The following is an 18,904-nucleotide window of genomic DNA, read 5'->3' as shown; positions in this document are numbered from 1 at the left end:
TTTGTCAGGAAAAGATTGTTCTTGTGAATTTCTTCATATCATAAAATTTATTTCCCAAAGAATTTCAATATTTCAGTTATTTTTATTTTTAATGTTTTTTTACTAAATATTACTATGCTATTACTATGCTATATTGAATTTTTGTCATAATGCTCAAACGTTTAAATATTCCAACTTGATAGAATTAGAAGGTAGAAGTGGGATTTAATGTCTACAAAAAATGAAATTTGCATGATATTTCTAATTATAGACTTCTGTGGCTGGAGTGGTAGCATCTTAGCCTTTTATCTGAAGAGTTCTAGGTTTGAGTCAAGCTTACATAGGATATATTTATCATTTTACAAAAAAGGACGTACTTCAGTTCTATGTACATAACAAAGGTTTCTCAAAAAGTGATCCAAATTGTTGAAAATAAACAATCAAACACAGATTTATGGTAAAAAATCTGTGGTTACACATATGATCTCGTGTTTTATGTTGTTTCTGAGGTTGTAACTGGGAAGTTGACTGATACCAACTATTTAAATTTTAAGAGAGCATTTGATAAATTTTCAGCCAACACTCTGCTATATAAATTTACATGTTGCGGTATTACAGGAGTAATTTTAAGTTGGTTGAATTGTAATCCAATTGAGCTTAATCCAAGCCATTTTTATTTACTTTATTTATAAATTAAGTGGGTAAAGGCACACCAATCTAGGATCTTAATATTTGCTGGTGATGAGTAAACTCTTTGGTAAATTTAATGTTTAAAAATATTTTGTGAGCTTTAGAATGATATAAATAAAATTCCGTGTAGTCGACTGATATTATGTGCTATTGAATTTTTATAAGACTGTTGTTGTGACCTAATTCAGGAAACAATATTGGTCGCAGGTAGTAACTAAATAGCTGACAGGAAATGTGAGATCCAGCAGATATCTGTGACTAGGGAAGGACTTTTTCCCAGCTGGAATTTTGGAATGCTAAGCTTGATGTAAAGGAACTTAGAATACTATTTTGATGAATCTACATTTTTCAGCAAGTCAATACTATCTTGCAATTTTTTTTATAATTGCAAGATAGAATTCTGTTCAGTAATTTAGAATTATGACTGAGATGTCATCAGCAGGAAAATTAAGTTGCCCAAAAACAGTTCCTTTTTAATTTATATCATGGAGATCTTAATTTACAACAAAATTCATATCAGAAGACTGAAAGCATTTGGGAATTATTTACTTGAAATCAAGAGGTATTGGCAACACATTTAGTTTGACTGATTGACATGTTTATAAGACGATAAATAACATGACCATGCTAACATCAGAAAAATAGACTACAAAGTTCTGTATTTTTATAATGGAACACATAGGATGATTAAATAGAATCTTTATATTATGTTATTACCTTTTGATCCAATACAATGAGAAATTAAATTTTTAATATTTGTTGCTTTTAATGGAAATTTTGATAGTTTTAAAAGAGAGGTTACCAATCATTTCTGGTTGTGATAAATTTTAATTTGTTTGCTATTACATGTATTAACAGTACGCACATTTAAAGGGTGTCCAATTTAGGTTGGGTTTCATTTTGTAACTTGTGTATTTATGTAGAGAAGGGGTAGACCTAGTGTTTTATTGTTAGATTGAGCAGACAGTTGCCTAGGGGCTTGAAACTCTGCTACTTCACATGCATTCATGTGGACTATTATTATAATTCATTTTAGTTTATATCTTCTGAATTTATCACCTCCGTTTTAGTGTTAGATTGTGTGTAGCTCATAGGGGTTTTCATAAACTGTTCTGCTACACTTGCTTCTGGTATTTAGACAAGTCTTTTTTATTTTGTTATTAGATTAGGAAATCTTCATGGATGTTTGGGGTGACTTGAATGCGTAAAGTGGAGGACACCCAAATAAAATTATAATGATTGATATTCTTCAGAGAAGTTCAACAAATCAATTTATGATTTATTACATTACTGTATTTAGAATTTGTGTTCATTGATGGAATTATGTAAAAAAATGTTTCAATATAAATATGTTTTATTTTTACAGTCATTATTAATCATGAATTTATTTATTGCTGAAGGCATAAAAATATTACAATTAGTAATATATAATTTTTTTATCACAGTTCGCTAAATTTTATATATAAATATTTAGATCAAAAACCATATTTATTTAACATTCCTATTTTTAATTATTTAGTTTACTTGCATCTAAAACGGTTTTCTTTTTTAATTTTGAAAACTATTTTTAACAAATCTCATCATAGTTTTAATATATACAATTAATTTTTAATATAATTTCCTATATTTAGTACGATTAATAATTATTTTCATTTATTAATATTTCACTGATTATATTTATATAGTGTAAGTGGGTATGCATATAAGTATACATAAAAGTAGTAGTGTAATGTGGGTATGTATATAAACACACACACACACACACACACACACACACACACACACACACACACACACACACACACACACACACACACACACACACTTGCATGCACACCCACACACACCACCACATACAAGCTCTGTCATTGGGTCCATGCTGACTGATCCAGTGGTTGAAGGAAATCATCATTCAACCGATCCTGTACATTAATGCCAGTGAGGAGGCGCACCATCTTGTTGCCAAATAAAATTCTCAGGTCCATCTTGTAGTTAAGGAAATATCCATGTGCGTAGCATATCAAACTATTCAACTCCTGTTAATGCTTGCTTTGATGTAAACGTACTGTCGGGATATTGCACAGAAAATATTTAATTTTGGGGAGTACCTTTTACATTGTAAGAGTTCATGGGGATTTTCTGACTGGGAGAAAGGAACATTATGTGTGTTAACTTTTTCATCATTCAACTTTGAGATGAAATGTTGCCTCTTCACTAAATATAATACAATCAAGAAAGTCGTTATCATCATGCTGCAACATTTTGATAGCGAAGTCGGCATGCACAGTAGTTGGTAGGCTTCAAAGTCTATAAATACTGTACTTGGTATACATGTACATGTAAGCATTTCCATAAAACATTCCACACTGTCATCATTGGTATTACTAGTTCACAAATGACCTTCCCAACAAATTTTTTTGGACTATACAGGAAAGACTCTGACATGTTCAACATTTTCTTCAGACACCCTTGGTCATTCCATTCTTCACAGACATCTTCTCTTCCTTTCACACAGATATCTGGTCATTTCAAACTAATTAATCAGTGAATGTTATTGTCTCTTGGAGGATCAGAAATAAACTTTCTATGTAATGCACATTGAACTGTAATTACAAATTCAGATTTAGCAAACTAGGTAATACAGAAGACTTTCTATATTATAATCACCATCTTTGATAAGTGGCGCTGTCATCGGAAAGATAGGCAATCAATCTTTCACCATGGGTGCAACTAAAACTGTCCTTTTTGCTCTCAGCTTCTACCCTGCAATTAACACTGTACATCTCAACCAAGAGATATTATAACAAATTAAAACCCTGATATTCTTTTATGTACACCAGGTATAGTAAGATACTGGAATTATTATTATTTAAAAAAATTGTTTTTCTTTCTTTAACAACATAAAAGCTAGATGTTCCATTTGATATATTTATTAATATCATTCCAACCAATAACAATCTCTTATTATAAAAATGTCACTGGTGTCAAAAATAGAAGTGTTATTAAAATAATAGAAAAATGACATTTCAATTATCAAAAAGTTATCTGTAGAATGTGCTTTCAAAAATCATGATCAGTTAATGAATTGATGTCAAAGTAAACGGATCAATTTATAGCTAAAGAATAAATTTAAGTAAAAATACCATATTTTTATTTTTACATAATGAAAAATAAACTTAAAAAGATATTGCAACTAAATGCAATGAATGGAAACAAATTGGTAGATTTAAATATGATAAGAGTTTATCAATAAAAAATTTAAAAAATACAAATTTTTTCATTTAAAAATAAAGAATTTTTGTAATAAGATACATCTTCATTACAAAACAAACTTAAATAAAAGATATAACGTTTTGTAATGACACTCTTAACTAATAAAAAAATATATGAGTGAATAAATTTAGAAAGTTAATTGTAGATCTTAGATTGAAAATAAAATCTAAATCTGTTAATTCAAAAATTATAAATACTATTTCGATTACTTAAAATTATTATTACTTGGGATCGTCAGAATTGATACAATTTCAAATTTTAAAAATAACTTAGTTCACTTACATTACTGCTTAAAAACACATAATTTCTAATTCTACTTCATAACTGTCAGAGATAGCCATTATAATTTAAAAAAGTAATCACATGTAAAACATAACCTAAAACACCTTCATAAAACATGGAATTCCACATTAATTCAATATATGTTTTATTCTATTCAGTCCCTGCTCTGCTAACTGAGACAAAAATTACCATACCATTGCTGTTACTCATTTCCAGGAGGGCAGAGCAGATGAGAAATATGTTTTACAATGGTAAATGTATATTTTATAGGTACACAAGGTTTCAAGAGCCTGTCACAGTGTATCAAGTTGATAAATATGGCCTAAAAGAAGAGATGAAACTGTGTATCATAATGATACACATGGCAGTCAACATCAAAAAACTAAAACAACATATTGGAAAAAAATTGCAATAATATTGGTCGGCAGCTAAAGTGTTAAGGAATCTAAGGTTTTAATATTTTATTATATACATATACATTTAATTAATTATTCTTTGTAATCATATTTGTAACTCTTAGTTTATTTTATAACTTACTACATTATCCAACAATTATAATTCATTTTTACTATATACTGTTACTACAAGTAGAAAATGGATTTTTTTAAAAGCAGCTGCCATATCTTAATATTTTGACTTTTTTATATGTATATTATTTACTACTACTCTTGCCTATGTAAGTTTTACATGGCTCTTGGGTTATGTAAGTATAACAGCTTATTTTGTTGTACTGTATTGGGTTATGAGTGAGTGCTAGGTAATACAATGCATATACAAAGCTTTTATTTTTTATGTTGTTTTGTTCATTAAAATGTTACATGATAAGTAAAATACAAGTCCAAAGATCGTCTTTACAATGACGATCTGTGGTGGTATTAAGTAGAATTGTTCAGTCTTTATTGTTTCATATTCTAAACTACATTGTGATCAAATACTTGGACCTTACAGAATGCGAAAAATGTTTGCTTGGCTATTAAATTTTGGTATTTACTACAAGACCTTAAATATTCTTCACATTTTGAGATACTGTATTTTGACACTAGCTTCTGGACATAATCTGCCGCTTTTTTTTCAGCTATGAAATGATCTACGATAGTGTGTTGAATTTGTTCACATAATTACTGCAAACCTCATTGCACTCTTTAGTCATTTTCACACTTACTTAACAGTTTCAAGAGATTATGTAGCTTGGTTTTTATTTTCGAGTTGTTTTGTTACAATACTGAAATGAAGAGCTCATTAATAAGGGGGAATGAGTTTATGGTTGTTAGGTGAGCTCCAATTTTTATGAATTTCTTCATAACATATTTCTTTTAGTTTTCAGTCAAAAGGGAGAAGGGAGTTTGGATTAGTCTTTTACTTTAGATGAACAGTTCGTCTTCCTTTTTTTAAACATTACATTAATACTCAAACTTGTTTTGGGAATAACATTTACTTCTATAGTTTGCATCAGGAAATTACAGAAGTGGTCTGTTTTATAAGAGCTGGCCAGATTTATTTTGCATCTAAAACCTAGTTCCACTTGTCTTGCACGTCACATTAGATAAGTTTTTATTTTTCCATTGTATTGAATACTTAGAAAAAAAAAGTAGTACAACAAATCTAATATAAGTAAATTGTATTAACAGCAAAGTATTTAATTTCCAAATGATAGTAGTCATTTATATCATTTATTTATGTGAGTAGTATATTTGAAATATTTATTACTTTTGTGACTATTAATTGGAGATTTCTAAAATTTTTACAAAAACTTAATTTGATAACAGTTTATATAAAACCTATCTAACATAAAATTTTCCTACCTTTCCAAATCAGTTGGCCGAAAATCACCACGTCCTGTAAATAAAATAACATTTATGAAACAAATGGAATTTATTTTGTATCATAATTCTATCAATAAATTTTAAATAATTGTAATCAGCAATTAGAATTAAGTAAAAAATTAAGTTATCGATCTCCTTTTCTTATTCAAACGTCTGTTATTGCAAAGGAATAATAACTGAAAACCTGAATGAAATGTAAAATGTAAATCAGAAATTATGAATCACTGATGTTAATAGTGGTAATGAAGTTCAAATATGTTAATTCAGTTAAACCATTTGGTTACATCTACACTACACTGTTATGCTAAATTCTTGCTACTTTCTAATAAAATAATTTTTTCCATTTTCAAGAAAATCAGTTTACTGGAATTTTTATTTTTTTTTGCTTTATCTGCATACATTGCTTCTTGGCCTCTAGCCCTGTACAGTAAACTTGCATTTTAAGCTACTGGCAGCTATTAATTTAATAGATTTCAGGAAGAACAGTGTCTCTGCGTTCCCATCATTGGGGCTGTAAACGATCAGTGGCAGTCAACCTGTGTAGCAGTAGAGTTAATAGCTGGACAGCTGGGTAGTGTGTGGTAGGAGTGCCACTGTTCACAAAATAAGGATGTTTCCTTCGTTTACTGTGTCCAAGTTTCGGAGATTCATGAGGCCAATTGTGATCATGATCCTCTGACATATTCCGAAGCAATTTGCTCCGACCTTGCCGATGGTCATCACCTTAGAAGCATTTTAGCGCTTGATCTTTGAGGGGATTTGTGTAAGAACAGGCAACCTTGCTCAGAGTAATTTGCTAACACTCACCTAGTTTTGTGTTAGGTGATAGATTTTCATTCAAGCTGCATTGTAGTGCCTGGGCAGTGCAGCTGGTGTATTTTTCTGTTGAAAAACTGTTTTGGAGCAATCCAGGGGAGATGGCTTGGAGGACCTGGTGGGTCTTGCAAAAGACTTTTAGTCACTGATCCCTTCCAACCTAGGAGGTCGATCGGCAGGTCATTGACGAGGCAGCAGGCCTCTGTAAGGAGCCTGAGGTCTCCGCAAGGGAGGTACCCCTATCCGCTTGTGAAAAATTGGCATTGCACACAACTCCTGTTGAAGCATCTGCTTCAAACTGTGTGGCAGAGGCGGTTGCTGTAGCCATGCAAGGAGGGCAAGGTTATAGCAGGTGAGGAAGATCTGAAGGGCGTCTCCTCTTGAAGTTGGGGGTGGTTGAAGACAGTAATGTTGTGGTCAGTGCTGAATCCGAGGTTTCTAAGGCGAAGCCTTCTTTAGAGAGGTATAGTTCTGGATCTGAAGATTTGGGGCGTTTTGAGGAGATACGGTACGCACGGGCCAAACTCTACTCAAAGAGTCAATTTGAATTCTGCCAGTTAATGGACTCATATCTTTCTGAATGTAACTTGATGGTCGCCGAGCTGGCATGGTTGTGAAACCATGCCAGCCAACCTCCAGGGCGCAAAACGAGCCTTGAATACAATCGTTACTCGGTTGTTGGGCAAGATAGATCAGGTTGTGGAGGGAGTCAGGGAGTTTAAACCGGTAACAGGTAAAGCCGTTGGTGAAATCCACTGCTTTTTGAAACGGGTGGAGGAGAAGGTAATAACGGCTCCTTTGCCGCAATAACGGCTGCTCCTGGGCCTGAGTAGGTTAAACCCCACAACCAGTTCAAAGGCCAGCCGACAAAATTAAGCGGGCTACTTTTAAGGTTTTCCCACTGAAACCTGGTCCGCAGCTTCGTCTGTGATGACGGAGCTAAAAAAAAGGTCTGGCTGGATCAGAGGAGAGAAAAGTTCCAGATCTCCCGGGTCACAAAACCAAGGGACCATGGCATCGTACTGGAGGTAGTAAACGAGCAGCAGACTAAACGGCTGCTGGAGGCAGACGTTCTAAAAAAGAATGGGCTGAAGGCTCAGTTGCTGGCCGGTCGGAAGCCTCAGATATTAGTATACGATTTACCAAGAGAAATGAGAGACGAGTAGCACGAAATCCTCAAGGCCGTGCATAGTCAAAATCCATCATTGGATAAGACGGTCGAGGACTTCCTTAAGGGAACCAAGCTGTTTCGGCGGTTCGGGTAGAAGGAGGCTCCAAAGCATCACTGGGTAATTGAGACCTCGCCTAAGATCTTGGTGGCCGGTGGTTGCTTGTTTCCTGGGTGGACCTCATGTAGGGTGGTCGACCATATGAAAGTCGCCCGATACTACAAGTGTCAAGGCTTTGGGCACACCTCTCTCCATTGCAGAGCTGCGGAGAGCAGCTCTGCAGTGGAGAGAGATGTATGGCCACTGCACTCTAGCTGGGCATAAGGCAGCCAAACACCCCAACAAGACCGCGCCTATAAAGTGCGCTACCTGTGCTTTGGTGAAGGGCTTCGATCTGGACACCGGGTCAGGAGCAAACAATGCAGGTTGCATAACGTAGCTCAGGGTAGTGTTGTGAAGAATACACTCTATGGCAATGCCTAAACTTACTAGGACTTGAATGCTGGAACTCTCGACTGATCTCAGCTGAATGCTGGAATCAGCTGATTTGGGAAGACGCGTTCACCACTAGACCAACCCAGTGGGTCTTGTATCTAAAACCTAGTCACACTTATCTTGCACATCACACTAGATAAGTTTTTATTTTTCTTGTAAATCAAATTATTGCATGCAGTGTTAATATAATATGTTGAGACGGGCCCAAATGCAGGTCTACTGATCTATTGATTAATGACTGAACTGGAATGCTTAAAATCATCATAACAGTACTTAAATTTCTGCACCGGTAACCATAAACTAATTTCATTCTTTCATGAATTTCTATAAACATTTTCAAAAATTTTAAGTAAAATTTAATGCTCATTTACCAGCAAATTATTTATTTACCTGTCTGAACATCCCATAAACTCTTAACATGCATCTGAATTGTAGCTCAATAAATAGTTACGGTAGGATGATGCAAGCAGCAGCAGATTAGTCAAGAAGAACACCTTTCTGAAGTCCATTTACCGGGCAATGCTACATCTTTGCATTAGTTATAATTTCAAATTTTTCGAACAGGCCTTGTATTCATATATTCCAAGGTTTGTTCCTATCTATTTATTCTCCATAAGAGTTTAGAAGAATTATTTCACTATTCACAGGTTTTCACTTTTTCAGTAGACTATTTATTCATTTCATACATACATATCTAGATATGAGAAGTTGTTTATCTCCTTTTAGCAACCACAACAAATTCAATTACAGTTGCTTTTGGATGATGAATCTTGTGTGTGTGTGTGTGTGTGTGTGTGTGTGTATGCACACATGAAAAATTCCAAGCATGAACTTGGATTTGAATCTAAAATCTTCCAGATGAAAGCTAGAAGATTGTATCAGTTTTTATAGTTTGGTTCTGTAATTAATAGAGGGTACCAGGCTTGCAGTGTTATTCCCAGTGCAATAACTTTATTACATTATTTTTTCCATTATACCTTATTACCCAGCTTATGTATTTGCAACCTGTGTAACTTAAATCATCTATTCTCTTTCTTCTGTCCATATAATCTAATTTTTCAGGATATAATCAACAGGCATGGTAAGTATTGTGATCTGAAATACAGCTACACTCTATGATCACAACCCAACTTAAAGGGGTAGTGTTAATTTGGCTAATTTAGGCCAGAATTACAATTTCAGTATTACAGTTTCTCATCCTTTTTTTAATACTTATTGTTTTCTACAGCTAATGAATTTTTCAAAGTTGTATTAAAAATCAATTATTTTCTAGGAATTAAAAATAATTCTCCATTTTTGATACAAACTTTTTTGTATTTTTAATTTTAGTCATTAAAACAAAAAATTTCAGTAGTTGTAATATGCATAAAAATGTTATGCAAAGTTCTGTCTCCATGTCCAAAGTGATTCATGATATAGTGAGACTTCTGAGTGGAAAAATATAAATTTCAAACACAGCAAAAAAACATTTCTTGCTGTATTTTAGTGTACTCTTACACAATATTCTAGCTCTCTAGACCATTCTCCTCTTCTACAGTTATTTTCTTTGTAGTGATTTCTTAACTGCATTTTTGACAAGATTATTTTCCATTTTCTTGAATGGGCTTGTCAAGTTCCCATATGGTTCTAGACAAAACTTTTGAATAATTAGCATTTCTCATCAAATATCAGAAAAGTGCCGAAAGTAAAGTAAGATAATGTTTCAATCTCCATAAGTACACTTTTCATAATTCTGGTCTGCAAAACATTACTGAATGTTTTGCCTTTATTTTCCTTTGTTCATTATTACTTACTTGAGAAACAACATTTTTCTGCACGCACACAGTAGACAGCACACAGAACACATAATAAAAATATAAGCAGACATCCTGAAGCAGCACTAACTAGTGTCATCATAGATACAGGCTCTGAAACAATAATTTTTAACATGATTAAATGGTCTGAAGACAAAATGAAATAAAATATTCTTATAACAACAGTGGTAACCAATAAATAACGCATTTAACTATTCTCACTGAGATACTCAAAATAATAAAACATAAATATCCAACAAGCAAATGATAAGTTGTAGGAAGTGATTGATTTTGAAATTAGGAGCTTAAACAAAAAAAAGTAATTTTTGCTGTTAGTTTTACAAAGAATTTGCTTTTAAGCCATGAACCGAATGAAATACATTCAATCTGAATAAATATCCTCAAAATAAACATTTTGAATAATCTTTCACAATTTCTTTCCTAAATCATTTTTGAAGCTTAATTTTTAAAAATGTTCATTGTGCAGTACAAACTATCATTCAAATACTTAGTGTAGATATTTTACTATATAAACCTAAAATCGCCAACAACCTGTAATGTAACAGTAGGCAATATATCCTTTTATTTCAATATAATCTTACCATAGTAAAGGGCATTTGTATATGAGTATGTTTGTGTGTCCGTCCCCCTTAGCTTAGCACCGGAATGTACTGATCACTAGTGGAAAATCCTGATTCGTAGTACAAGTCTTGTAGTGGCCATGTGTACACTTGTTATATTATTATATATCGATATTTTGTATATATATATATATCGATATATACATGAAATATATATTAATAATATATCTTCTTATTTATGTGATTGTTTTTCTTCATAAAATAATGAAATATAACCAAAAAATAGGCATCGGAATGAACTGACTAATTAGTTTCAATTTCTAGAGTTAAATTTCTAATTTAACTTTCATTATATCAATTTTCATCATTAAAAAAAAAAAAATTTACTATTTATCGATTTCGAGTCCTGCCGACTAAAAGAGTACATGGATGTCCAAATACTGCAGATATGGTCATAGGGCTAAATTTTGTAAGTTTGCCTTTGTATGTGTCCATTGTGGCAAGGAGGGCCACAAACGTGACGATTGTTCGCATAGGTCCGAGGCTCCGGCCTGTGCTAACTGTAAGAGGTTGCACAAGAATCTTGAGCACGCAGTTGTTAGTAAGGAGTGTGGCTGTTACGTAAGGGCCGTTGCGCTGTACTTTAATTCCTTGTATGGTTTGGTTCGGTTAACTAAATGCCCAGGTTTTTATGAAGCCCAGGTTGAGTTAGGTGAAATTGTAGAGAGACAGAGCCTCGATGTTGTCCTTCTGCAGCACCCATATGTAATTAGGGGTGATCTGCCAGGCTTTCACAACTGGAAAAAGTTTTGTGTAGGGCATGTCTGTATGTCTGCTACTCTATGCAGGAACTCGCTTGATAGTGTCTTTATACGGCAGGTTTCTGATGCGCATCATGTTGTGGTCAGACTTGCCATTTGCGGACAGAACCTTACAGTTGTTAGTTCATATTTCCAATACTGGGATCCCACTGAGGAACTCCTAGCGAGATGGGATAGGAATCTTCGTATTGCGGGTAATGGTTCAATCCTTATTAGTGCCGATGTTAATGCGAAGTCGCTTTTCTAGCAAAGTGGGATCACTAATCAGGGCGGTGGCCTAACTGACAGTTTCATCGCGCAGCACAATTTTGAGGTCTTTAATGTTGCAGACCAGTTGGCCACTTACGTCGGTACGATTAACGAACGAAGAGCCTTTTCAGATACAAATATTGACATCACCCTCGCTAGGGATATCCCTGGCAGGGTCCTTGACTGGTCTGTGGTCGATGACTGTTCTAGCGATCATCGGTTGATACTATTTGAAATAGCGGATGAGCTGCGCGATGGCTACGAGGGAAACTTTCTTGTTTACCGGGTGCGCTTTCTGGGTAGGAGGGCGGACTGGCTGTAATTCTCCTCTTTGTTTGAGTCCAGACTTGAGATTTTTTCTCGAGACCTTGACGGCCTGCCATTAGATGTCCTGGCAGAGAATTTCATTTCTGCGTTGGTGGCGGCGGCTGAAACCGCCATTCCTAGAGGCGCTGGGCCGGAACGTATATCTGGTTGGTGGTCTCGGAATCTGACACCAATGAAGCAATCTGTGAACCAACTCAGAAGGGCTGCGCAACGAGAGGGTATCCCGATCTGCGTGCGGCTCTAACTATAGATTACCGCAGAGCGAGGGCTAGGTACTTTCATAGCATTAGGTCCTCCAAGTGTAATTCCTGGCGCTCCTTCGTTCAGAAGCATGGGAATAGACCGGGCGTTGTGTATAGAGCCCTTGGTCATAAGCGCAGGAAAGATGTCCTCTTGTCAGCCTTGTCAACACGCAAGGGTGTGGTAATTGATAAGGACTGTGTCTTAATATTTTGCTGAATGATTTGCTCCCGGATGACACTATGGTGGGTGAGGTTTCATATCACTGGCGTGTCAGGCGGGAAGTTGCGATTTTCGAGACCGACTTACAATATTCTGAGGTCACTGGGGCGGAGGTGCGCCAGATAATCTGTAGCATGGCACGGTACAAGGCCCCCGGATATGATTGTATCACAGTGAAGCTCCTCAAGACACCCGCTGAGGAACCTCAGCTGCAGCAGTGAATCAAAATCCACCACTCAAAATAACTATCAACAAAGTTCAATCTGTGCAATGTAAACTCCCTACGCATTTAATTTCCAAATTTTAACCCTACAAATATCAAAATTTTAATACATAATAACAACGCTCTTATAACCTGCACAATACTTAATATTTACAGTGTGCTTATGGCCCTTCCAAAGACGTCAGCAGTTAACAAAACTCGGGTCCTTCGAGTTCTTAGGATACTCTTCTCGTTTATGTCTCTCATCATGAACGTGGAAGCAGACGCCCACAGGATGTATAAACAGTTCATTTGCGCGTCCAACTTAGCAACACTTGTAACAACATTGAACATCTACACATTCTTTGACCTTACACGAAAAGAAGAAGTCAGTATAAAACCTGCCCTCATATTGGAGAACAATTTGTGTCTGAAAGTTTCAGAATTCACGTGGAAGACAACGTGGTAACGCTCTGCATGGCGCCTACCCATCCTGAACAACAAGTGACAATGAACCTTGATGGCCGTCTTTGCCATTTGAATATTTTTCTCGAGTATGAGCGATATTAACTATTCGTCAGAAATCATACACCATTACTTTACGACGTGTGTTCCTTTCATGTCGGTATTAGTTAGATGGAGGGAGTGACAACTAACTTTATCTCTAAATCGTGGGCAACGACAGCTTCTTCTTCGTATATTTCTAATTTTCAATGTCAGTGTCTGTCAATTACCATTGTTTGGGATATATTCTCGCAGCCAGTTACAGGTGCTGAGGAGTTTTCCCAGCTCTGGTCTGGACCCGGGTGTTTTTAGTTCTGTGAGGGCCGGTAGGTGGAGCACCGGTATAATAATACCCGTGGGTGTGATTTTTGTGTCCCCGACGAAGTGTATGCTTCTGAAGGACGCAGAAAAATGATCATACAGCCGTAAACCACCACATCAAGTGTAAAGGCTGTGATACAGTCGTGAAATATTTAAAATTTACCTAGGTGTACTGTTCGATGAAAAGTTGCATTATTTCAAACCGGGTAGTGTGTTGCGTCCCTTCTTGTGAGAGGTCGAATTCGATCAGTTCTGAGGATGAATTTTTTCAGGGGGTGTCGGATCGTGGTCTATGCTGACGATGGGCTCCTGCTGGTCGAGCAAGTATCGTTGACGGTGGTTGAATTTCAGGCCGCACAAGCATGCAGGATATTCGAGCTAAAGGTTCATCAACTTAAGACGATGTTAAGCAAAGTGAAGACCACCATCATGCTTTTGAAAGCCGCTTTGCTACCGCCTCACAGCAAAGCGGCTTTCAGCCAACTGGTCTTCCCATTCGGTACGTTACGACTCAAAAATACCTGGGTTTTATCCTTGATGAGAATTTTCGGTTCAAGGAACATTTAACGTATGTAACAAAAAAGGCCGCTGATGCTTTCTACGGAATCCGTAGAGTCATTCATCCCTATTGGGGATTGAATTATCGTACCATGCGCATCCTTTACAAAGGTGTCAGCGAAGCTATTATGCTGTATGCTGCGCCTGTCTGGACTCTCAGCATGGCTTTTCGGAATTGCGCGGACATTTTGCTGCGGGCCCAGCGACTCCTCTTGCTTGGTGTTAATAGGCGGTTATAGAACAGCCTCACGGGAGGTGTTAATAACCGGAGTCAAACTAATAGATATCTTGGCTAATGAGCATAAGGAACACTACATTTTCAAGGTAAATAACCTATTGACGTTAGAACGAAAGCAGGAGATTGAAGACCGGGGCCTTGAGTGTTGGCAGGTCAGGTGGGGCGAATCCTCCACAGGTCGCTTCACGCATGCCTGTAGTGTCTGATTTAGGTGCGATTGGTTGGGTCTCCCTCAATCGGTATATCACACAGTTTCTCTCCAAGAAACTGCCTTTCGGGTGAGTTTGGCTAGGTTTCGTTTGGTGGATTCAAGTCAATGCCCGGATTGGGGACTGATGATACAGTGGACCACGTCCTCTACGTCTGTCCCCGATAAGAGGTCGAACGTTCACGAGCTGTTAGGGAACTTGAGAGAATACATTCCTTTCAGGATCTCCGTATTAACTGGATCATCCATGAGGAGTGATCTATAGTTGGTGGTTTTCTTCGCGCCCTTGCGGTGTGTAGGTCTGTAGAGGGAGTTTAATCGAGGTACTCGATCATGGTAGGATCCCGGGTGGCAAGCGTTTCGGCTTAGACATTGAATTGGTTGGAGGTAGACGCATTGGCATCGCGCCACGGTTATATTGGTATTGTTTGTGATTTGACTTGGGGCTCCTGCAGGTGGGGGTGGATGCACAGCCGGGGTATGTTAGTCCGTGCGATCGGGGGCGTGGCTTCCCTTCGCCGGTGGCGGTCCTGATCGTGACTTGGTAATCCCACGTGAGACACCATGATGTGGCCAGGGGGGTGGGTGCGGGGTTTGCGCCGACTGGAATGAGGTTGCGTTCCCCTTCTTAGGTGACCTCAACTGGTCGACTTATTTGGGTGTAGGTCTGAATTTCTATGTTGCGTAAAACATAATTTTGATTGGTATGAGTGTAGCACTAATTTAACTTTAAACTCGTTCATTTTCTGAGGCATTCACAGTCACGATCATTGTTGTCAAATATTTACTAGACGCGGGGTTCGCGCTTCTGTCAGTTAGTCAGTTAGTCTCGGTCAGTTTCGGTCAGTTGATCTGAGGAATCATGTTAGGTTGGATGTGAAGATGTCTGTCTGAGGCCTACGTGAAGGTGAAATTTGATATATGTATTTTACCGATGCAAATGTCTGCTGAGGCATTTGCATCGGTATTGTCTTCCAAAAATGATTGAACTTATGTAATAAAAACTATATTAATATATTTACAACTGTATGTTTATTTATTTATGTGTGTCTATCTCTTAAAAGTTGTCTCCTTTGGCAATACACCACCCCCAGCATTTCTTCTATTTTTGGAATATTTCTTGGAACAGTGCACAGTTATTTTGTATTTTCCTTAATCTCATTTATGGTTTGCAAGTAATGTCCATTTAGAGCTCCTTCAATTTGGGAAACAAGAAAAAATCTGCTTGATCAAGTCACAATGGAAGTCATGTAATTTTCCCGATAATGACAGATAAGAAGAGTGTATGGGTTGGGCGCATTGTTGTGATGCAATTTCCAACACTGGTTTACCCATAGGTCAGATCTATCTGCATATATCATCCCTCAAACATCATAAAAATTCTGTAAATAACTCCTAGTTTAATGTCTGACTACATGGAATAAATTTGTAATAAACCAGAATAGTCAAAAACAAGGATCTTTCTAGTTAAAAAAAAACAGCATCACTTTCATCAATTTATTCAGTATTTTATGGTCAAAGTGATTGTTTCCCGACATCATGTCAGTCGTTACTGAGATGATTTATATTTGAGTAACATATAATTGATTTCTGGATGTATTGTGTATATATTTATTTATTACTGTTCATTCTGCAATCTTAACCATAATTGTTAAAAAAAGATAGTCATTATAGTCTCAGAAGAAGTATTCTTGTTGTTCGTTCCCTAAGCTCTGAGTTTTAAGAACCTTTTTTTCTTCTTTCATTCACATAGAAGAATATTTGTAAGGGAAATATTCTTCCCTTACAAAGCTTCTTTCTAGTTTCTAGCATCTCAACACTTTCTAGCTTCTCAACACTTCAATTTTCATTTATGTGTTTAACAATCTAGGCAACTTGAAATAAATATTACAATTACTATTAAATTTTTAGGTTATACATAATACCTTAATTAAAATAATTAAGATCATATATTAAAGTAGAAAGCAGACTGCAATTACTAAAAGTTTGTAATTGTGCAAACAAATGATTTGATTTTAATTTTCCATCAACTCATTCCATTCATCTTTGTTTACAGTTACCTAACAACCAAGAATTATTATCATTTAAGATAGCTATTAAGATTTTCTGATGATTTGTAAATGAGGTATCTTGGATTACTCTAATGCTTTTGATCTTGAAATTTATTTAAATAAATGTGAATTTTTTTCAAATAAAACGTTAATGTAGTCTATGCTAAAAAAATAACAGTAGAATACAAATAAAATGAATTATTTTAAAAAGTTCTTTTCCTTTTATATTTTTAAAGATGAATTTACATTTAAATGAACGCTTAACATTTTTTTTTTAAAGTTCAATTCATCAGCCACTCTACTGATTTATTGTAAATAGGCTGTTTGTTCCTTTATAGTGTCTTTCTTTCTTGTACTGAATTATTAATTTCTTTTCCTTGTTTATACGTGACTAGAGTCATTTTATCACTCCAATATTAATCTTTCTGTTCCGGCTGTTATTGTATTCCCTCACCCTTACCTCATTCATTTGTATTCATCTCATTTTACCTTTATATAGCACATTTAAAAAAATAAAATATAATGAAACTTAAACAACATAAACATGAAAATTTTGTTTTGAAAACATTAAATTCGCGTGTTAAACATTATTTATAGCCATGTTTTCTTGAATGCAGTTAGTTTATTTACTCATAAATCCCATTTTTTTGTTTGAATTCAATAGAAATATTACATAATTGAGTAATTTGAAGTTTATGATAAACAAATAAATAATAAATATTAATAATAATAATAATAATAATAATAATTACATAAAAAATAATAATCATGAAGGTACAATATATTTACTTGACAGTTTAAATATCAATTACTATGGCACATAACACTGGTTGATTATCTGACTGTAACAGGAATGGCTTGGTTTTATTTCCATCACAACATTTTGTATATCTTCTTGAATGGGGTAAAAAGTTCTGGACAAATCTGCCCACAGAAAAATTTGTCTTCTCATAAGAGTGTACCATATGATGTCAATATGATGTAAAAAATAGTACCAATATGAGTGTTAGGTTAAACTGATTTTTACCTAAACCAAAAAGAATGGTTTAAGAAGTAAAGGGAGAGGGATCAAAAGAAGCTCCCATGAAGATTAGGATAGTAACATGGTCACCTAAGGCCTTAATTACTGTTAAAGTTCTGTAAATTAAAAATCTGAATAAGTTTATAATTGCAGAGTGTAGAATGTTTGTAATAATAATTCTTAACAGAATAAGTTAAATATCAATTATTATGGCACACTATTTTCTATGGGACATAATTCTTCCTACAAGAATAAGGAGGCTATTAGTTTGAACATCTTACACGTTATCTTCTAGTAATAATTCAACTTTGATTCAATCAGAATGAGTACTTTCCTGCGTGAAGAAATTTGTACTTTATTTTAAATGATAGTTGTTCTGTTAATGTTAGTAGATGCATTACAGTATTGTACCCAATAAATAAAATGTTATTTTGAATTATAACAAATACATTTATCCTATTAACATGAACTGGAGCTTGATAAACAATTAAATATCACTATTGCATCAAGTAAAAAGTTAACGCTTTTTATATTGTGATAGAAAATATAACAGTTTTTCCTTATACAGCAGAAATTGTAGCCCACTACACCCGTTGCATGGACTAAGATGGTACTGTCCTACCTTCACAGTAACATATGTCCAAAAAGATTCAATGTTAGGTGATTGCTACCTAAGAATTCATTGTAATGTCAGTGTGATCTTGATGAAGTATCATTATGCTTAGACTTGGAAAATTTGACTTTTAACAAATTGACTTTTTTTTTAGACTTGAAAAATGATAGAAACTAAAACATACTCATACAATAGAAATCCAACACACATGGTAAACATAACATGTAAATGATAGATTCAGTAAACAATTAGTAGTATTAATTCAATGCACTTTAATCGTGTGAAAATAATAAACACATTAACAAGCATTATTTGCAATACCACTGTTAAAAGAACTGCATCACTGTTCTGGAAGCAAACTAAAAAATCTTCAACTAAATCTGGAATCTAAAACTAAAGGTTGGTTGTCTGTAAGAAAGAATAACTAC

General features: G+C 35.1%; 1 protein-coding gene across 1 annotated transcript in view; it reads right to left on the bottom strand.

Annotated features, from left to right (window-relative positions):
- The window catches only part of LOC142319955 (irregular chiasm C-roughest protein), a 431,511-nt gene that overhangs the window by 10,778 nt on the left and 401,829 nt on the right, over window positions 1-18,904 (bottom strand). The window contains 2 exon segments of the mRNA XM_075357633.1: window positions 6,027-6,060; window positions 10,321-10,434. Coding sequence (XP_075213748.1) covers window positions 6,027-6,060; window positions 10,321-10,434 — 148 coding nt within the window.

This window comes from Lycorma delicatula, chromosome 2 (genome assembly GCF_047948215.1).
Source record: "Lycorma delicatula isolate Av1 chromosome 2, ASM4794821v1, whole genome shotgun sequence".
NCBI classification, from domain to species: Eukaryota; Metazoa; Arthropoda; class Insecta; order Hemiptera; family Fulgoridae; genus Lycorma; species Lycorma delicatula.
The sequence above is the reverse complement of the archived record's forward strand: the minus strand, read 5'-3'. Positions and strand labels throughout refer to the sequence as shown.